The sequence below is a fragment of the Lagenorhynchus albirostris genome, chromosome 7 (assembly GCF_949774975.1).
Source record: "Lagenorhynchus albirostris chromosome 7, mLagAlb1.1, whole genome shotgun sequence".
NCBI lineage: Eukaryota > Metazoa > Chordata > Mammalia > Artiodactyla > Delphinidae > Lagenorhynchus > Lagenorhynchus albirostris.
The window spans coordinates 21,044,300-21,066,577 of record NC_083101.1 but is presented as its reverse complement, the minus strand read 5'-3'; the positions used below and the strand labels follow the sequence as shown (position 1 = coordinate 21,066,577).

At 46.5% G+C, this 22,278-nt stretch overlaps 2 protein-coding genes across 9 annotated transcripts in view; one reads left to right on the top strand and one right to left on the bottom strand.

The window, feature by feature from the left end:
- The window catches only part of SNX30 (sorting nexin family member 30), a 121,515-nt gene extending 112,650 nt beyond the window's left edge, over window positions 1-8,865 (top strand). For 7 of the 8 annotated variants that reach the window (XM_060154593.1, XM_060154599.1, XM_060154592.1 and 4 more), the window contains 3 exons: window positions 380-475; window positions 5,579-5,682; window positions 7,979-8,865. The gene's annotated coding sequence lies outside the window, so the exon portion shown is untranslated. Of the gene's footprint in view, window positions 1-379; window positions 476-987; window positions 1,134-5,578; window positions 5,683-7,978 lie in introns of all 8 variants that reach the window. The other variant, XM_060154587.1, reaches the window with a different exon arrangement.
- SLC46A2 (solute carrier family 46 member 2) lies at window positions 2,878-12,906 on the bottom strand. Its single transcript, XM_060154585.1, has 4 exons — window positions 11,642-12,906; window positions 10,198-10,281; window positions 9,630-9,786; window positions 2,878-3,738 (listed from the first exon to the last, which is right to left on the bottom strand). The coding sequence occupies exons 1-4, from the start codon at window positions 12,759-12,761 to the stop codon at window positions 3,672-3,674; spliced, it is 1,428 nt and encodes a 475-aa protein (XP_060010568.1). The 5' UTR covers window positions 12,762-12,906; the 3' UTR covers window positions 2,878-3,671.
- Window positions 12,907-22,278: the final 9,372 nt, after the last annotated feature.

Genomic DNA, 22,278 nt, shown 5'->3' with positions numbered 1-22,278 from the left:
TGCCATTTACTGAAATATGAAATCAATCAAGAGGAAAACAGAAGGGGAAGGATAGGCTTAGATGGTGGGGTAGGAGAAGAATTTGGTTTGGACTTACGTTTGAGGAAACCCAGGGGGAGGTGTTGACTAGATTGTTGGAAAGAGAGTTCTGGTAGACTAGATTACCTGGGAAGGGAACCAAGGGCAGGGCTTTGGGGGCCTCAAGAATTAAGGATGCAGGGAGAGGAGGAGGGGGACTCAGCAAAAGTTCGTAAGGAGAAAAAGGCCCATAGCTTAGAACAGTGGTTCCTAAGCCTGAGAGCTTGTGAAAACACCAGTTTTGGGGCCCCACCCCCAGAGTTTGATTTGGGTAGGGCCTGAGAATTTGCATTTCTAATAGGTTCCCATGGGATGCTGATGATGCTGACCCAGGAACCACACTTTGAGAACCAATGGGTTAGCACGTCTGCTAGAAGACCTGGAGAAAGCGGAAAAGGTGTGACACTACTGCCCTGGTGACAGGTGGGGTTGAAAAAGAGTCAATACTAGGGTGTTGAGAGCCCAGCTTAGGTGAAAACCCACACGTTTATGGCAGGGTCAATGTGGACAAACAAGGAAGTTATTCTAGATGTTAAGAGCAAGTTTTTTTAGGATAGGAATGGAGAAGCCAATGATCAGATTCATTTAGGTTGGGGAACCGGTTCAGGGGCTAGGGTTGGGGAGGCTAGGTGGTCCAGAGGAATGAGCATATTGGTGAGAGTTTGTTTAGCGAGGTAGAGCATGGCCTTGAACTCATCTTCCCCGTCCCACCTTCTCTGCCGATGTTGCCTGTCTCAGCGAGGATCTCTGCCTCCTTAGGAAGGAGATTTGGGGTTGCCTGAACCCCAGATCTGAGTCATTCTTGCCTCCCTCTACCTCACCCTTTGCAGTTTATCCACACCAACTTCTGTTGACCTCTAGCTTGCAAATATTTCTCCAAGTCCATCTAACCTTTCTCCATCCTCATAGCTTCTTACCCAGTGTCGGTCCACCACCATCCTTCACCTGGATTCATGCAGAGGTCTCTCTGCTCGTCTTCCTTCTGCAAGTCTTGCCCACTCCTTCCTCCGCCAATTCACTCTCAGTGCTGCGGGAGTCCTCTTTCTAAGATAGAGGTAAGCATTCCATGTTCCTGCTTAAAACCTTTCAACACCTATGCCATTACTCTAAAGAGAAACTATTTTTTCCTTTTAAAAGAACTTTTTATTGAAGTGGAGTTGATTTACCGTGTTGTTAATTTCTTCTGTTATATATATTCTTTTTCATATTCTTTTCCATTATGGTTTGTCACAGGCTGTTGAATATAGTTTGCTGTACTGTGCCGTAGGACCTTGTTGTTTATCCATCCTATATAATAGTTTGCCTCTGCTAATCCCAAACTACCATTCCTTCCCTCCCCCGCCTTTCCCTTGGCAACCTCAAGTCTGTTCTCTATATCCGTGAGCCTGTTTTTGTTTCATAGAGATGTTGATTTGTATTGCATTTTAGATTCCACATATAAGTGATATCATGTGGTATTTGTCTTTCTCTGTCTGACTTACTTCGCTTAGTATGATAATGTCTAGGGCCATCCATGTTGCTGCAAATGGCATTATTTCATGCTTTTCAATGGCTGAGTCGTAGTCCATTGTATGTATGTATCACACCTTCTTTATCCATTCATCTGTCAATGGACATTTAGGTTGTTTCCATGTATGGCTATTGTAGGTGGTGCTGCAGTGAACATTAGGGAGCATATATCTTTTCGAATTACGGTTTTCTCCAGATACATGCCCAGGAGTGGGATGGCAGGATCATATGGTGACTCTATTTTTAGTTTTTGAGGAACCTCCATACTGTTTTCCATGGCCGCACCAATTTACATTCCCACCAACAGTGTAAGAGGGTTTCCCCACCCTCTCCAGCATGTGTTATTTGTAGACTTTTAAATGATGGCCATTCTGACTGGCGTGAGGTGGTACCTCATTGTAGTTTTGATGTGCACTTCTAAAGAGAAACTTAAAAAAAAATTTTTTTATTGTGGTAAAAGTCACATAATATAAAACATACTATTTTACCCATATTTAACTGTACCATTCAGTGGCACTAAGTACATTCACATTGTCGTGCAGCTCTCACCATCATCATCTCCCAAATTTTTCACCTTCCTAAACTGAAATTCTGTCCCCTTTAAACACTGACTCCCCATTCCGCCTCCCCACCCCACCACCTGCTGGCATACCAGTGTACTTTCTGACTCTATGAATTTGACTATTCTAGGTATAAAGAGACTTTTTAAAGGCTCTGTCTTGATGTTGTTCCTCCTCACTGTTCCAATCTCACCTCTTGATTCCATTGCCCTGGATACCTCTCCCTCCGTCCCTCTTTTCTCCCCTCACGTTGCTTTCGTATATTTGGGGATATTTTCACCTTCAGGCCTTCCAGCGTGTTCTTTCTGCCTGGAACGTCCCTCAGCGTCCCACCTTGATAACTCCTTATCTTTCCAGTCTTACGCCACTTCTTCTGCGAAGCCCTCCCTGCGCTCTTGTATCTGCATTATATGCTCCCTTATGTTAGCGTTTACTATAGGATACATCGTTGTTGCCTCCTGTTCTGCCTGCTCCACCCATTCGATAGCACACTGGGAGGGCAGGAGCTGTCGTGCTCTTGCTGCATCTCAGCACCTAGCGCGGTGCCGGGACCTTAGTAGATGTGGCATAAAGAAGGGATCAGCGATACAACTCTGAGCCCAAATGCTCTGAGATTTAAATGCTAGCTTTTAAGCATTTGCAAGCTTTAAGTTTAACCCTAGTCTGAGAATGCTATGTCTGAGTTCTGGTGGGAACCTGACCAAAGAAAGAATGATTCAGCACACACGCATGCTGTGAATGTTGATTTTATTAGGAGGTGAGTCTTTTATACACATAATTAAAATAGGCTGTAAAAATAAGTACCTCAAAATAAAATGGCTCTTAGTATATCACCCCTCTCCGTTTACACCTCCCACTTTGGGAAATATGGTGACTTTCAGGATCAGTTGACTGAAAGTATCCAATTATATTCCTTTGAAGAAAGCCTTTTGATATCTGCTTCTTAAAAACAACAGTAACAGCAAAACTACCCTGAAGTCAAATGCCTGAGCTCCAGATTTCTCTGGAGTTAGTTGTTCACAGATAACAAGGCCTTCCGGGAAGAAAGCTACCTTTTTTTCAAGTTTCTATTTTAATTTAAAAAATATTGACTGACGTTCACTGTTGGCAGTTCTTACAAAACATCCCTTCCCTGTCCCCCTCGGGCTCTTGAAAATGTGTGCCTTTGAGTTCTCACACAGGACTCCTGGGTGTGACTAGTTACCATATGTTGGAGCCCTCATACCAGACAGAAGCCCCTTCCATTCCTGGAAGAAAAGGGGCTTCAGTGTCTGGTATGGCTGTGTGTGCGGCCTTCATATGAAAGTTCACACTCTGTCTGCAGAACCTAACCTCTGACTGATAGTGATATCTGAAAGCTGAGAAACTTTCTCCATCACCAGGAAAATGCTTTTCCCTACCCACTAGGACCCTTGAGCCAGAGCAAGTCACTCTGAAGCTGACTCTGGCTGGAACTCGGGTTTCTTGAGCAATGGGTAGACTTTGGGGGCCCCGGCCATTGCTGGTGTTTCCGGCTCCCGCAGTTCAGCACCTTCCTTTCTCTGTGATGTCTCCATGCTGCAACCACGAGGCTTGCATATAGGCCACGATGCTGTAAGAATTTACAATAGAGAATTATGAGAGAACAGCTGGAACGGGGCGGGGAGGTCTCTGGCCACCTCTTTATCACTGGTAGACTAGGGGGTTCTATCGGTTATGGCAGCAGAATGCTGTACTGCATGAAGGGAGAGGGCCCGAGGGAACTTCTCTCACTCCAGCCTCCTTCCTGTCCCATAAACATCAAGAGCCCTTTGCATCTACATTTTCCTTTTCTTGGAGTCTCTTTCCATCTCACTTCTGCCCGATGATGAACTCCCATGTGGACCTCAAGATCAAGTTTTGCTCATCCCAAGCAGAATTAGCTGCATCCTCTTTTGCCTTTCCATAGCCCTTTTCTCTCTTCCATAAATCATTACATTGTTTAGAAATATTTGGAGATAAGTGAATGCATAGGAATGAGGAGCTCTAGTTGAAATCTTAGAAGTCTTTGTGACCTTTGGCATGTCCTTCGACCTCTGGTGTCCTCTGTTTTCTCAACTGTTTTGAGCTCTAGGAACCTCAGGTTCTAAGCCGGCAGACAGTTCCTCCTGATGGATGGACCACGTCTGGAGCTGCTGGATGGGGTGTGAACATAAATCCACACCCTTCTAAGGAAAAGCTTTGTGGAAACTTCCAAACACTGATTCCCCACCTTCCATGAGCCCCAGGGCTCTCCACGGGGGGAGCACTTACTGTACGTAGAGCTCATGGTATGACAGAGCTGGTAAGAGGGAAGCCAAGACTTAGAGGCTGCTAGCCCAGGACCACATGAACTCCGGTTGTAGGTCTGACTCCACAGCTCACCCCTCCCTACTGTGGACCATGACAGCACAGCCACGTGGTTGATAAATTAAAAAGGCGGGACAAGAAAGCTTGTAAACCTAAGATTCTCTGCCCATTTGAGCAACTACCTCCTCCCCTTTAGTGTGCACCGTGTGCCTGCATTATACGCTAACTAGATCCCCTTAGAAGACACGGGAATTCCTACTCACCAGAAAAAGGAAGCAACTTCCTCCTGATGCCAGCAAGGTGACGCCCTAGGAGTTCACATTCCTGTCTCAAGCCTGTAAGGGCTCACAATAACCCACTGCTCACCTTGTTGGACTATGTAAACTGTCAATATGTTACTTTGGTTTTGTTTTCTGGTCCATATTGGGAAATTTTTTAAAATTGGAGTATAGTTAATTTACAATGTCGTGTTAGTTTCGAGTGTGATCACAGCAAAGTGATTCATGTATATATTCTTTTCCATTATAGTTTATTACAGGATACTCAGTATAGTTCCCTGTGCTATAAAGTACGTCCTTGTTTACTTACTTTATATATGGTAGTGTGTATACATTAATCCCAAACTCTTAATTTATCCCTCGCCCGCCCGCCCCGCAATATGTTACTTTGATGTATAACCCATTGTCTGAAAAACTTATGTAGGGCTTCCCTGGTGGCGCAGTGGTTAAGAATCCACCTGCCAATGCAGGGGACACGGGTTCAAGCCCTGGTCCGGGAAGATCCCACAAGCCGCGGAGCAACTAAGCCCGTGAGCCACAACTGCTGAGACTGTGTGCCACAACTACTGAAGCCCGTGCACCCCAACAAAAGCCACTGCAATGAGAAGCCTGTGCACCGCAAGCCCGTGTAGTCTCCACTCGCCACAACTAGAGAAAGCCCACGCGCAGCAACGAAGACCCAGCGCAGCCAAAAATAAATTAATTTTTAAAAAACTCAAAAAACAGCTTATGTAACTGTGCCTTGACCTCTAACAGGTGGAACAGTCCTCAGAGTTTTCTGAAATACTGTCTCCCGGGTTATAATCCTTGGGATAGCATGACTAAAATTTTCTATTTCTTTCTTAGATTGACTGTTGATCAATTTTCGTTGATACGGTGATGGCCAACCCCTGACTTCATGGCCAGTCAACAGGCAGCTCTGGGATATGGACGGTCAGCAGTGCTGGCTAGTAGGTGTCACACCCTTCTGACAGATTTTTCATTCATTAAATACTTTGAGTACACACTAAGCTCTCTGCTGGACACAGGCTATGAGGTGAGCCAAACAGGTGTGGTTCCTGCCCTCAGGGAGCCTACGGTCTAGTTAGTGAGCAAGGTTGTAAAACATGATAATCACTAAATAATCATCAACTATCACGCTATGAAGGAAGAGTATAGGAAGCTTGGGGAGCATATACTAGAAGGATCGAAGTTAGATTGAGAAGGGGATTTTTCTCAAATGCTCTTTGAGAAAATGGTGTTCAACTTAAGACCACAGCTAAGTTGTGTTAAGAAGGATGTGTGGGTAAGGAAGGGGAAAGAGCACGAGGGTAGGCTCCTGGGGCTGAAGCATAGAATGGGGAGGGTGGTTAGTGGCAGGAGTGGGAGGCTGCATCATGAAGGACCTGTTGTCCACGGTAAGAAATTGGGGTCTTAAGAGCAGTGAAAGCCGAGCGCAGAGCTTTGGGCAGGAGATGATGTGAACTGATGTACACTCGGAGGAAATTGCTCTGGCCACCTGGTGGAGAGAGGATGAGAGGGGAACACGTGTGGATGTGGGGAGAACGGCTCAGAGGCGAATTTGGTCCCCCAAGTGCTTGGGTGGCAGCAGTAGGCATAAAGAGAAAAGGGTGAATTGGAGGCATGTGTTGGAGGTAGAATCAATGTAGACCAGGTGTAGACCGGAACTGGAGAACATGGCTGTAGCAAAGGAGGAGAGAGGGTGGTAGATCACGTGTCACTTCTGATAGGAAGAATTCAGGAGAGGGAGCAGCTAAGTAGTGCAAGTAAGCTCTCTAAGGAGAAGGGGAGAGGTGGCACCCAGGTACCCAGGGACTCTTCTAAGAAGCAAGTCAAGGAGTGGCTGAGAACCAACTGCCTGGGTTCAAATCCTGTCTCTGCCACTTATTAGCTCTGTAATCTTAGGCAAGTTACATGACATCTTAGAGTCTGTTTCTTCATCTGCAAAATGGGGATAAAATAGTAATTGTCTCAGAGGATTGTTTGAGAAGGTTAAAATATATGAAATATTTAAAGTAGTGCCCCACACATAATAAGGGCTGTTTAAGTGTTTGCTGTTATTATCTTTCAGAGAGGTTGTGGGGAGGAGAAGAACAGGATGGATGCAAAAGAACGTAGGCTTGTAGATCTACTTTGGAGAAAATGAGCCTACTCTCCTCTGATGGCATCTGTTTTCTCTATGAAGCACGAGGTTTGGGTGGCCAGTGGGTTGCGGATGGGCAGAGCCAGACAGTTATTCCCTCAGCATCTCCCTGTCGCATGTAAAGAACAACAAGCAGGAGAGGCCAGGTTCTCACGGTGACATGAAATTGACTCACTTTGGTACCAGGAAGGGCTGGGGCCGCACACCCTTCCTGCAGATGGGCTGTTGGCAGCTCAGCCCAGGAACCTCTCCTCCCAGCCTTCTGCCCTCCATGGCTTCCTCCACTCCCTGCTGTGACACGTCTTCCTGGGCTTTTATGTCATTGGAATGTAGCTTTTCTTTCTGTGGTTAGAGAGTTCTGGTCTTTCCTGCTAATAGCGCTTAATGATTGATGGTGCAGCCTTGGCCTCTTGTAATAATTTTTCAGGATCTTATTTACTTGCCACTTCGTGGAAGGGAAAGGTAATAGAAAAACTCCCTTTATACCAGAGGTTCTCAACCTTGGCTGTATATCCGAATAAACTGGAGAGCTTTAAAACATTCCCATGCCCAGGCTGCATCCCAGATCAACTGAGTCAAAATCTCTGCGGGTAGGAGCCAGACATCAGTAGTTTTTAAATCTCTCCAGGTGATTCCAATGTACAGCAAGCAAAGGAGGCTTCGGTTGCACATGGGTCCCGCTACAGCTAAATGTCTACAGCAGAGGGAAACAATTAGCAACTACTTAAGTGCCTCAATTCACATAAGCATTCAGTTACTTAAGACTGGTTCAAGATCCTGTCCCTGCTTCTGTGATATAAGATCATGAAGATCGTGCATATCTTAATCAAGATTCCATGCACACAGTGTAGGGCTGGGTCCAGGTGCATGTCACATAGTACATTGGGGGGTAGGTGTCAAGGGCAGCACACCTGTTTCATGCACCCCAAAGTCTCTTAAAAAAGGGAAAGCATCTCCTTAGCACACATATGAAGCAATGAAACTGCAGAAAAGAACCAATTATTGCATATTCTCAATGCTTTCATTTGTTTATATCTCTAGCTATGACACACATTAACTAGTCAGACTTGTTTTCTTTTGTTGTTTTTTGTTGATTTGTTTAGGTCAAAGAGACTATATTTCAACCAACTGCCAATCAAACAGGACTGGATAACTTCCAAGCGGCACGGCTACTAACCCATTACTCACATGGACAGAGAGCTGGGACTCCTGAGAAGTTTGCATTGTGGGTCAGCCCTAGCTAAACCCAACCTATTCAGCTGAGACTCTCATGAAAACAGTGGCACATGAAAAGGCCTAAGGGCTGGGCAGCTTGAGGACAGGTCTGGCTCAGTCCCACACCTTGAGAAAATGAGAACTGGCCCAAGAAGGCACTAGTAATCAAGTCTGCTGTTTTGTACAAATTCTCTCAGCTGTTTGATCCTCGTTATTTTCTCAACTATGAAATAAAGCAAAGAGCCTTCATGATTGATGGCTCCTGTCTCAGGAGGCTCAGCCTTCTGTGCAGGCAGGGACCTATGCAATGCAATGTGAGAATTCAAAGACGATGGTGAGAATTCCACCATCCACTTCCCACTTCCAACCTGCCTTCAATTCTGGTCTACTCTGCTGCCTATAACACCACCGTTACTGATATGTAGGGCTCTGGTGTGCTACTACTGGTCCCTTTAAAATGCAAATCTATGTCAAGTCCCTTGTATCTTACTGCGGATATCAATCCTCTGGTGGGACTGATACAAGTGTGAGATAACCACACCTTAGGGGGCCTAAACAGACCGAAACTGAGCTAATATGTAGCCACTAGTTAACATCGGCTACTGAACACTTGAAAGGTGTTCAAATGGAGTCCAAATTGAGGTGTGCTGTCAGTATAAAATACCAGATTTTGAAGATTTACTTTAAAAGACTCATTGATTTCATAAATTGATTACAAAGATATTTTGGATCTATTGGGCCAAATCAAATGTTATTAAAATCATTTCACCTGTTATTGTTTTTAAACGTGGCTACTAGAAAATTTTAAATCACATAATATGGCTTGTACTTGTGGCTCGTACCGTATTTCCCTTGGATGGGGCTGGTCGAAGACTAGACTGTTCGATGTGGTCCATTTTGGTGACGATCTAGGCTGGCACTCTCCCCATGGGCCTGGAGTACCCCTCCTTTGCTTCTCTATCCTTCCTCCTGCCTGTTATCTTCCAGACTTCAGCGCTCTTGTTTTGCAAACAAGAAAATTCCCCCAGAGAGATCGAAGGAATCGCCCACGTCCTACAGGGAAGCTCACACAGTCCAGTGGCCATGAGATTTAAAGGGCACTGAGCACAGAAGTTGCCAAGCCCTTGGAAGGTACAGACAAGAAAGAGTACCTGGAAGTGAGGCCGGCTGACTCTCACCTAAAGGAGACTAAACAAAAGAGGTCTGAGTGGTACAAGAAGGTTTCTAATCCCAGCCCCTGATTACAAGGAAGTATATGAGTTGCCTATAAATAAGTTGTATTACAAAACCGCCAGGAAGTGAGCTAGCTTGTTAGGGCCCTCTGTTTATTACTTATAACTTGAGGGAATTTCCAAATCTCCAGATTATTAGTTTGGGGAAACAGGAGAACTTTTTCTCTGTGAGAGAGCCTACTCAGAACCCATTGTGTAATTGTTGAAAATAAATAATACTTTATGATAATGGGCTGGAAATGCTCCAGCAGTCCTTGACCTAAGCCCCAGGCCCCAGCCCAAAGAGCAGACACTGGTTCTGTCTTACCCAATCGGGATGATGGCCAGGAAGGAGAGAAAGGAGGAGAGGGCAAAGCAGGTGCCCACGAACTTCTCCATGGTGAGCTGGTAGATCTTGTTGTACATGGTGGATGTCACCACCCCGGTCAGAGCCAGGGACAGCTGCAGGATGACAAACACCTTTCCTGTGGAAGGGACCGAGGTTACCAAGGTTACTAAGCTGTCCCTCCATGTTCCCTGAGAGCTGAGTCTCCGGGGGGTTCTCAGGAGACCCCTCCCCCTCCCCAGACTCCCTCTGTCTTCCTGGCTCATTTTGCAGGATCCTTGCCTCCACCCAGCTGACTCTTCCCGTGGCCCCTGGACGGTAGTATCTCCCTTTGACCGTGGCTTTTCAGCGGCTGACTTTCCGAGTCTTTCCCACCCTCCTGCTCTCACTCGCTCCACTCTGGTTGGACAGCAGTGTGTTTCTAGTGTCTTCAAGGCTGCTTCTGGAACTCTCTCCTGTGCCTTCTGCCAGTCCAAACCCTGTGCCTCAAGCCGACTGGCTCTGAAACCGTCCACACAGAGAGAACCTCCGAGAAATTCCTTTCACTCACCATAAGAGGAGCCCTTGATGAGCTTGGACATTGCCGATCGGATGGTTGTGATGGGGATGAGAGCGAACAGCATGACGGCCCGAGCTGGAAAGGAATCACAGGAGAACACTCCTCACTGTAGCCCAGCCTTGGCCAAAGAGTAAATTAGAATAGAGCAAAGGCCTCCCCTACCCCCTCTCCCACAATCCTATGTGGCCTTGAAGAAATGGTTTCTCTCCTGGCAGACTAGGACCCCCCCCACCTCCTCCCCCTGCCCCGGGCAGGCTGATTCTCCCAGCACATTGCTGCAGACCCGTCTGCAAGGTGCCAAGCACAGTGGTGACAGAGGGTGAAGGGTGTCTTTATTGGTGGAGTTGTTTCTAGGGAAGTGGAGCTGATGTCACTCAGAACTCCTTGCCTCCTGGGAGAGAGGTGTCTGCGCTTGCCGTTCATCGTCACCTCTGGGAGATGGTCCCAGGAGCTTTGGCAGACTGCATCTAGAAATGTGTGCCACTAACTCACCTGCCACACACCCCTCCTTCCCTCAAGCCCTGTTCATTATCCCTTGGCGGGTGTGTGGGGGGGGGGGTAGGGAAGGAAGGGGAGGGGGGACTCTGGCTCTTGCACACGGCCTGTTGAACTGGGAGCTGGCGGAAGGTAATCTTGCCATGTTGTGAGGGGTTTTTCTGAGTTGTGTGATCTCTGCCAAAGGACGGTCTCTGGGAACCACCTTGAGTTGTTCGAATATGTTAGCCACTAGCCAGCCACGTGACTATTAATTTAAATGAAATAGTATGAAAAATTCTGTTAAGTTGCACTGGCCACATTTCAAGGGCTTCCTAGCCATACGTGGCTAATAGCTAGTGTATTAGGCAGAAAGATACAGAACATTTCTATCACTGTAGAAAGGTCTGTGGGAGCATGGGCCAGAGCTCTCTGCTTGTGGGCTGTCTTCGTCCTCAGATAGGAACTTCATTCTGCTTCCTTGAGGCAATGAATGTATTACATTGGTTGTGGAAGGCATTTATGGAGAATTTTTCTCTTTTTAAAAAGCTTGTGCTTGACCCAAAAGGATTGAAATGATTTTAATTAAAGGACTTTTTCAGCTGGATTACGTAATGTTTTATCCCTTTTAAACTGGGGAGAAGAAACTCAACCCCATCTCCTCCACTCGAGGGCATCCTGAAGGCTCTCTGCTGACTCCAGGCACCACTGACCAGCCCTCCCTTGACTTCCTAGAGCTTTGGGCACCACTCTGGTAACATTTCAGGGGCCACACATTGTCGGTAACAATACCGACAAACTCAAGTGCACATAATCCTGTCTCCCTTGTGTCTCCCAGATAGCAGGTATAATCTCCGGTGCTGAGCTGGGACACCTAGACCACAGCATCCCTGGGGTCAGCCCCATGACTCGGGGGATGCGCAGTGTCCTTGTCATGCCTCCCCAAGAATGCCAGACTCACCAATGTAGAACATGTATGTCTCTTTCACAAAAGCCAAGAGGAGGGCTCCAGACGCAAAGGAGACCATTCCAATCATGATCATGGTGGTGTCCTGGAAGTAGCGGGAGAAGACCAGGACGCCCAGGAAGCTGGTGATGAAGATGGTGTACCCTGAAGCCATACCATAGCCCAGCTGCACTTGGTTCCAACTCAGAGGCTCCCTCAGCAGAAAAAGGGGCATCATGTCCACTGTGCCCACCACTGCCAGGTCATATGTGATAGCACCCACAAAGAGCAGAGCAATAATGGTTTTCTTGGGCTTCGCTTTTGCAGGAGACGAAGGGTGCCTCATCACACACTGCTTGTCTGTCGGATCAGGATCCAGGGCGTTATCGGTGCAGACTGTGCCAGACACCGTATCCACAGCCTTGCTGGGCTTGGCCGTGGACTCAGGGACCTTCAGCACCAAGAGACTGTAGAAAAGGGCGCAGGTGGCACAACTCACGCTGAAGGCGGTCAGCACCAGGCCCTGGCTGGAGTGCCCGACTATCTGCTTGAAGAGGTGCCCAGAGATCATGCTCCCGCAGAATCCCGCCAAGCCCAGGATCAAGTCGATCACGATGAGGCGCAGGGAGCGGCGGCCCTCCGAGGAGCCGAGGGACCCCAGGGCCATGACCCCCGACCAGAACGCCGAGAAGCCACCGCACAGCCCGTTCAGCGCTGCCGCCCCGTACAGCATCTCCACGGGCCAGTCCAGCAGCACCTTGAGCAGCAGCGCGAGGCGGGCGAGCATGAAGCCCAGCAGAGACACGCAGATGGAGATCTTGCGGTGGTAGCGGTCGCTGAGCCAGCCCAGCCCATAGGCCGACAGCAGGGGTGTCAGGCCTATCACAAGGTTGTAGATGATGTAGAAGTTGGAGATGGCTCTCTGCTGTTGGTTCTCTAGAGTCCCCGGGGGCGACGGGCTAGCGCTGTGGTTGGACAAGACCTCGACTCCGAAGGACGCCTTCACCACGAGGAGCAGCCCCGCGTCGTAGAGGGAGGCGGCCATCTGGGTGGAGGCCACCACGGGCTCGATCCAGGTCGACACCTGGGGGCGAGACAGGGGGCCCCTGCACGGGCAGGTGGTCCCCGGGCCCATGTCGTCTCTCCGATGGGGGATGGAGGGAGGGGCTTGCCCGCTGCTGCTGCCGCCGCTGCTCCCGGGAGGGCGGGCGCGCAGCCAGGGTGCGCGCGGGGAAACCTGCGAGCCGAGCTGAGCCAGGCGCAGGGCACAAGTGACAGCAGCCAGCGGGGCGGCCCAGGGCCTCTGGGACCACGGCCACGCCTACCCGGACCAAAAAGGGCCATGCTCCGCCCCCGGCGGCGGAGCCGGACTGGCGGCGGCCCAGGGAAGCGAGGCGCGGGGGAGCGCGCGGTGAGTCTGGAGTCCGGCTGCGCCCCCGCGTCACGCTGCTCCGGGCAGCGCGGCCGCTTGAAGGGCCGATTTCCGCACGGCCGGGCGTGCCTGGACCTCCCGCAGGTCGCTGGGCACCTTCCCCTGGGACTTGGCCCCCTCAAGGCAGGGGGCAAAATTCTGTACCTGGAAGGCAGTTTGGGGCAAGCCGTGAGGTGCCTGGGATCAGCGTGTTGGCGGCGGTGGGGGGGGGGGGGCGGTGAGGTTTTATTTTGGGGTTTAAAAGTGACAGGGACCTATGTGCTGTGGGGAGTTGGGTAGCAGAGACTTTGAGAGAAATTTTAAAAACTCAGGAGTCCTAGTATCTCTTTGAGGTGCTGATTTCAATTCTTTTGGATACAGACCCCGCAGTGGGATTGCTAGATCATAGTGCTTTTATTTTTTTGAGGAAACTTCGTTGTTTTCCATAGAAGCTGCCCATTTTCCTTTCACAGCACCAGTGCACAAGGGTTCCAGTGTCTCACATCCTCACCAACACTTACCTATTCTGATAAATAGCCATCTTGACAGGTGTGGGGTGATACCTCAGTGTGGTTTTGATTTGCATTTCCCTGATGATTAGCTTATCTTTTCATACGCTTCTTGGCCATTTGTATATCTTCTTTGGAGAAATGTCTATCCAAGTCCTTAGCCCATGTTTGTTTTACAACTGAATTGTAGGAATTCTTATATATGTTGGAGATTAACTCCCTTTCAGAGATATGATGTGTCATATTTTCTCCCATTCTGTAGGTTGCCTTTTCACTCTGTTGATTTTTTGTTTTGCAGTGCAGAAGCTTTTTAGTTTGATGTAGTCCCACTTGTTTATTTTTAGGTTCTTTTTTTAAAATATATAAATTTTTGGCTGCATTGGGTCTTTGTTGCTGCGCACGGGCTTTCTCTAGTTGTGGCGAGTGGGGGCTACTCTTCGTTGCGGTGCACGGGCTTGTCATTGCGGTGGCTTCCCTTGTTGCAGGGCATGGGCTCTAGGTGCGTAGGCTTCAGTAGTTGTGGCACGCAGGCTCAGTAGTTGTGGCTTGTGGGCTCAGTAGTTGTGGCTCACGGGCTCTAGAGCGCAGGCTCAGTAGTTGTGGTGCACGGGCTTAGTTGCTCCACGGCATGTGGGATCTTCCCGGACCAGGGCTCGAACCCATGTCCCCTGCATTGGCAGGTGGATTCTTAACCACTGCACCACCAGGGAAGTCCTATTTTTAGGTTCTTGAAGAGAGATTAGTACTCCTGTGTTCGTTGCAGCACTATTCACAGTAGCCAAGATGTGGAAGCAACCTAAACGTCCACTGATGGATGAACAGAAAAAGAACATGTGGTATATAAATACAAATGAATGTTATTCAGCCTTTAAAGAGAAGGAAATCCTGAGATTTGTGTCAGCATGGATCAACCTTGAGGACATTATGCTAAGTGAAATAAACCTGTTGTAGAAAGACAAATGCTACATGATTTCCCATATGAGGCATCTAAAATTGTCAGATTCATAGAGTGGAATGGTGGTTGCCAGGGATTGGGGGCGGAGGGAGGGAGAAATGGGGAATTACTAGTCAAGTAGTATAAAGTTTCAGCCAAGCTAAATGAAGAAGCTCCAGAGATCTGCCGTACAACACTGTATTTACAGTCAGTAACACTATATACACTTAAAAATTTGTTAAGAGGGAAGCTCTCATGTTAAGTGTTCTTACCACAATTAAACAACAACAGCGACAAAAAACAAACAAAAACCCCAAACAAGACCCTCAGGAGCAGCTAGGCTCAGCCCTTCCTCCAAGACAAAGGTCTCTTGGAGAAGAGTCCTTCTTTGAGCACCTGAATTAAAGGGCCAGGAGCCAGCACAGGACCCAAGCCAGCGTGGGTCCCAGCCTGGAGGCTTTGTCCTTAAACCCCAGCGCCAAGGGAGAGAGGGGGAGGTCCTGCCAGCCCTGTGTGTCCCTGCAGATGCTAAAATTGGACTCTTGCAGGGGGTAGATCCCACAAGAACAGCCAGGATCATTGCTGCTGAATGAAGTCCCCAGGACCCTTTCTATTTCTTTGCAGTTGTTCTTCTTCTGTCTCACGGGCTCACTGCCTTGGACTAGGTGGAGACCGGTTTCCCTGGCTGGCTTGCTTCCTCTAAGTACACACTCCTGCAGAGAGGACCTTCTTCTGACTTGAGTCTCCCTTGTATGACTTTAGGTTCCTGCTCGCCAGGGCTGCCGTGCCTGTGTCGGGGTCGAGCAGACAGGGAGAGAGGTGGAGCGTTTGTTTTGACTTTCCATTGGGGTGGGGAGCGGGGGAGGCAGAAAAGAGGCATGGGGAAGTGAGACTCGGGTCTGCTGGTGAGAACAGGGACCCCCGTGTCAGTGTGGTCAGAGGAACTTTAGAAGAATAGGAAGGTCCAATAGGGCTCTAAACAGCTTGCTGTCTCATGTGTGTATATGAATCCTTCCTGAGACCTCACCCTACGTCCTTGGTTCTTTAGAAGAGTCTACTCATGAATGTTTTGTGTAAGTGGGATTTTTTATTTTTTTAATTTGGTGGAAGCTGGTGAATAATCTGTGATTCATATCTGGATTAACGTAACTCTGGGCAGAGATCGTGAGCAAGCAGAAGGAGAGGAGACCACAAGAACACCAGTCTCCCAGGGACTTGCTGAAATCTGGGACGGGCTTGGGAATGTCCCAGGCTGTGGACTTGGGTGGTTAAGCCATCTGACCCACACCCTGAGGACCAGGGAGACCCTCGCTGCTGACGCAGGCTGCACTGATGGGAAAAGTGTTCTTCTCTATTGTTGGTATTTTAGGGGCTGAGGTGAGCCTTTTCCCAAGACATTACAAGTGAAGGAAAGAAGATGCCCTCCAAGACATAAATATATAATGAACAAAGCAAAGATATACAAACTCATCCTAGGAGACAGAGATAAACCTTGTCAGTGACCATCCAAGAACTTTCTTTCTAGGGTTTCCCAATGGCTGGCCCATCGCTACATGCAGGGGCCACCCCAAGTTCCCTTGCCTGAGCGCAGGCAATCTTCTAGTTGTGACTTTACCTCCCAATAGAGCTGAGCGCAGGAAGAAAACGTGCTAGTTACGCGAATACTCCAAATAATTTCTCATGGTAAGTTAATACATTGGCATTCTGATTTCTCTGCCTTTCTAATTTGGTTAATGTAGGCCTCTGTCTGGGAAATGACTTCCCTCTCCGAGTGCTGATGACGTTTTTTATTCTGTCAGGCTGAGAGCTACGCCTCATTTATAATAAGCTCTCAAAATAATGAATGCCACCCACGGATCTTCTTGGGAAATTGTCTCATTGGCTACTCCCCCTCAGGGTGGCACCCTAACATTGCCCAATTTTATAGATGAGGAAACAGGCTTAGGGTGGCTAAATCATTTGCACGAGGTCACCCAGAGCCAGAATTCAAATCTTGGTTTGTGTGACTTGACAGTCCATGCTATTTTCACAATGCTCCATTTCTGACATAATTGAAGAGAGACATTTTCAAAAGGCATTTTTGTGTTCAAAACTTGGTCAAATACTGTAAGCCTATTCCTAAGGTATTTTCAAACTCAGTGATTCATTTGTTCATTCATCATCCATTCATCTACCATCCATCCATCATTTACAAGCATTTTTTGAGTATCAGGCTCACTACTTGGTACCAGGGATACAAAATCCTTTGCCCTCAAGGATCTTTCAAGTCTGAAGAGTTATCAAGAGGCACTGTACAAACACTCCGAGTTCTGTTTTACACCTGTAGTCACTGACGCCAGGCCATGCCTCCTCTTTCAAAGATTCTGGCTTAATGGGATTCCTGTCTACCCCAAGCTCTGCTCCCAACATGAATGACCTCATGAACAACCTGCTCAACACTGTAGAAGAAGTAAGACATCTGTTTTTACTGGCCAGGATACATTGATTCTTCTTCTGGTAAGAACACCCCATTTTTCCTCTGATGAACCATCTTCCAACTGGAAATGAGACTCAGGTCTGGCCAATCACAGCACTGAGTGCCTGTGATGACAGTGATTGGTTTGGAGATGGAAATGTGACCCAAATTTGAACCACTAAGAATGAGGCCCAGGACTCTGACTTAAATAGTTAGGGAGGAGACACTTATTCTTCTCTGCTCACCTTAGACTGCTGAGGATGAAAGCCTGGAGTTACTGGCAGCCGTTTTGCTCCCCCTAGAGCAGAGCTTGCCTGAGATCTCCCTATAGAGGACAACAGAGCTGAAAGATGGAGAGTCAGATCCTGATCACATCCTACGAGCTCTGCCTGAAGCTAAACTACCTCTTCACCTTTTTTTTCTTTTTTAAACATCCTTATTGAAGTATAATTGCTTTACAATGGTGTCTTAGTTTCATCTGTATAACAGTGAGTCAGCTATACATATACATATATCCCCATATCCCCTCCCTCTGGTGTCTCCTTCCCACCCTCCCTATCCCACCCCTCTAGGTGGTCACAAAGCACCAAGCTGATCTCCCTGTGAGATGCAGCTGCTTCCCACTAGCTATCTATTTTACATTTGGTAGTGTATATAGATCAACGCTATTCTCTCACTTCGTCCCAGCTTACCCTTTCCCCTCCCCGTGTCAAGTTCATTCTCTATGTCTGCATCTTTATTCCTGTCCTGCCCCTAGGTTCTTCAGAACCTTTTTTTTTGGATTCCATATATATGTGTTAGCATACGGTATTAGTTTTTCTCTTTCTGACTTACTTCACTCTGTACGACAGACTCTAGGTCCATCCACCTCACTACAAATAACTCAATTTCGTTTCCTTTTTATGGCTGAGTAATATTCCATTAATGTATGTGCCACATCTTCTTTATCCATTCATCTGTCGATGGACACTTAGGTTGCTTCCATGTCCTGGCTATTGTAAACAGTGCTGCAAATATTGTGGTACATGACTCTTTTTGAATTATGGTTTTCTCAGGGTATATGCCCAGTAGTGGGATTGCTGGGTCGTATGGCCGTTCTGTTTTTATTTTTTTTATTTTTTTTGCGATACGCGGGCTTCTCACTGTCGTGGCCTCTCCTGTTGCGGAGCACAGGCTCCAGACGCGCAGGCTCAGCGGCCATGGCTCACGGGCCCAGCCGCTCCGCTGCATGTGGGATCCTCCCGGACCGGGGCATGAACCCGTGTCCCCTGCACCAGCAGGTGGACTCTCAACCACTGTGCCACCAGGGAAGCCCTGTGTTTAGTTTTTTAAGGAACTTCCATACTGTTCTCCATAGTGGCTGTATCAATTTACATTCCCACCAACAGTGCAAGAGGGCTCCCTTTTCTCCACACCCTCTCCAGCATTTATTGTTTGTAGATTTTTGATGATGGCCATTCTGACTAGTGTGAGGCGATACCTCACTGTAGTTTTGATTTGCATTTCTCTAGTGATTAGTGATGTTGAGCATCCTTTCACGTGTTTGTTGGCAATCTGTATATCTTCTTTGGAGAAATGTCTATTTAGGTCTTCTGCCCATTTTTGGATTGGGTTGTTTGTCTTTTTCATATTGAGCTGCATGAGCTGCTTGTGTATGTTGGAGATTAATCCTTTGTCAGTTGCTTCATTTGCAAATATTTTCTCCCATTCTGAGGGCTTTTTGTCTTGTTTATGGTTTCCTTTGCTGTGCAAAAGCTTCTAAGTTTCATTAGGTTCCATTTGTTTATTATTGTTTTTATTTCCATTTCTCTAGGAGGTGGGTCAAATAGGATCTTGCTGTGATTTATGTCATAGAGTGTTCTGCCTATGTTTTCCTCTAAGAGTTTTATAGTGTCTGGCCTTACATTTAGGTCTTTAATCTGTTTTGAGTCTATTTTTGTGTACAGTGTTAGGAAGTGTTCTAATTTCATTCTTTTACTTGTAGCTGTCCAGTTTTCCCAGCACCACTTACTGAAGAGGCTGTCTTTTCTCCATTGTATATTCTTGCCTCCTTTATCAAAAATAAGGTGACCATATGTGTGTGGGTTTATCTCTGGGCTTTCTATTCTGTTCCATTGATCTATATTTCTGTTTTTGTGTCAGTACCATACTGTCTTGATTACTGTAGCTCTGTAGTATAGTCTGAAGTCAGGGAGCCTGATTCCTCTGCTCTGTTTTTCCTTCTCAAGATTGCTTTGCTATTCGGGGTCTTTTGTGTTTCCATACAAATTGTGAAATTTTTGTTCTAGTTCTGTAGTAGTTCAAACTACCAAAAATGCCATTGGTAGTTTGATAGGGATTGCATTGAATCTGTAGATTTCTTTGGGTAGTATAGTCATTTTTACAATGTTGCTTCTTAACAAAAACTTCTGTATTCCCCTTTCCCAATCCCAGTTTGATTTAGGTTTTCCATCAATTGCAAGTGAAAGAGATTTGATGGAGTCAAACCCAAGGCCTCTAATCTCTAGTGACCTCCGCCCTTCTTCAGCCACAAACTCCCTTGGATCCTGGATCTGATCATCAACCGTAGCTGTGCCACCTCCAGAATCACTAATTCAAATACCCCACTCTGACTACAGCCTCCTCTCCTGTGTTGCTTGTTCAGCTACTTCTACTTCAACGTTTCTTTGATCTTATCAGGATGCACACACCCCTACACTAATGTATGATTTTTCCAAATCATTCCAAATCGATGTACGATTTTTCCTTTCTTCTCTTCCTCTGCTATCTACCTCTATCTATCTAACTTAGGTAGCAGAGGTACATCATTTTGGTAACACCCTTTTCAATAGATCAAACTCTCTGGTTCTTTTATCTTTGCATGCCAACCTTGGATAAACCAGTTATCTGCTGGCATTCAAGTAGCTGAGGGCTAGTTGGGGGGAAGCCTCACAGTTAGTCAGATTTTAACTATAAATTTACAGACTCCAATCTCAAACGAGCCCTCTAAACTACCCAGCAGTCCTATGCTGTTTCTCCAGTCAAGTCTCACTCTTTCATGCTCCAAAATTACAAGTTCAGAACTTTGCATTCCTTTCAACCTTTCAGACTCCTCTACTATTTTCTATTTTACTCAGCCAGTCCCTTCAAACTCTACTTTTTTCTATTTTATTTTCAGCTCTATCATGTCACTAAAATGGATTTTCTGAGGTCAGTGATTCCATGTCATTAAATCTAATGGACATTTTCAGTCCTTATCCTACTTGACTCTGAGCAACCTTTGAGAGTTTTAGCCTCTTTCTTAAATCTTTGAGAGTTTATTCTCTTGCTTCAGTAATACCACATCTTCCTGGTATATCTCCTTTCTCTTTGACCACACTTCCCTTTCACCTTTGGAGACTCAAACTCTAACCAGTCTTTTTTTTTTTTTTAATAAATTTATTTATTTTTGGCTGTGTTGGGTCTTTGTTGCTGCGCACAGGCTTTCTCTAGTTGCAGTGAGCAGAGACTACTGTTCGTTGCGGTGCATGGGCCTCTCATTGCAGTGTGTGGGCCTCTCACTTCAGTGACTTGTTACAGAGCATGGGCTCTAGGTGCACAGGCTTCAGTAGTTGTGGCATGCGGGCTTAGTAGTTGTGGCATGCGGTCTCAGTAGTTGTGGCACACAGGCTTAGTTGCTCCACAGCATGTAGGATCTTCCAAGACCAGGGCTCAAACCCGTGTCCCCTGCATTGGCAGGTGGATTCTTAACCACTGCACCACCAGGGAAGCCCTAACCAGTCTTTAAAGTTAAAATTCCTTGTAAATTGGTGCAGCCAATGTGGAAAACAGTATGGAGGTTCCTCAGAAAGCTAAAAATAGAATTACCATATGACCCAGCAATCCCACTCCTGGGCATATATCCAGGCAAAACTATAATTCAAAAAGATACATGCACCCCTATGTTCATAGCAGCACTATTCACAATACCCAAGACACGAAAACAACCTAAATGTCCACTGACAGATGAATGGATAAAGAAGACATATATACAATGGAGTACTACCCAGCCATAAAAAAGAATGAAATAATGCCATTTGCAGCAACATGGATGCACCTAGAGATTATCATACTAAGTGAAGTCAGTCAGAAAGAGAAAGAAAAATACCATATGATATCACTTATATGTGGAATCTAAAATATAACACAAATGAACCTATCTATGAAACAGAAACAGAATCACAGGCATAGAGAACATACTGGTGGTTGCCAAGGGGGAGGGAGGTGGGGGAGGGAAGAACTGGGAGTTTGGGATTAGCAAATGTAAACTATTACATATAGAATGGATAAACAACAAGATCCTACTGTGTAGCACAGAGAACTATATTCAATATCCTATGATAAACCATAATGGAAAAGAATATAAGAATGTAACATTAAAATTCCTTGTTGGCTCAGTCATAGGCTTTCTTCTCAGTCTCTTCTCTAAACAATCTCACCTACACATATAGCTTTAAGTACCATGTATATATAGATGACTCATTGTTATGTCTCCAACCCAGACCCTTTTGAGCTCCAGACCCACATATCAACTACTACTTGATATCTTTCCAACGTGTGCAAGTCCATACTCATAGTCTCCTTTCCCCACCATTATAGTTTTCCCTACCATCCATCCATCCAGATGTATAAACTAGAAAGGTATCCTTGATATCTTCCTCTCTTGCCTTATTTGTACAATTCTTTACCAAATCATCTTTACTTAACCTCTTAAATATCTCTGGAATCCATCTAGTTTTTTCCATTTTCATCTTAGCACCCTAGTTCAAAGTATCATTATCTCTTGCTTGACCTATACCATCAACTACTAATTGGTTCATCTTTATCTATTTTCATTCTTCTCCAGGAATGAAATCAGATTTCTCTCTTCAAGATACACACCCTATTCTAAAGCCAAATCCTCTTACCATGGTCCGCCAGCCTTGCATAGTCTGGTGAGTACCTTCCTTTACACCTTGATCTCGTACCATGCTCCTCGTTTTCTCTACTCCAGCCATATTGGCTTTCTATTTCTCAAATGTTCTTTGCGCTCTTCCTACAACAGGCCTTTGCACGTACTATTCCTTCTCTCTAGAACCCGTTAAAATCCTATTTTTGCCCAGTTGACATCGAATTATTCTTTGGGTCTCAGCTCAAGTGCCATTTCCTCAGGAAAGTATTCCCTGACTTTCCTGGCTGTCATTCCACCCCACCCCCATTAAAGGGTCCCTCAGCACCATGTAACTCCTCTTCTTGTCACAGTTGCAATTTTCACATTTGTTTTGGTGATAAATTTGATTCATGTCTCTTGGTGCCATGGGACTGTAAAAATCAATGAGGGCCAAG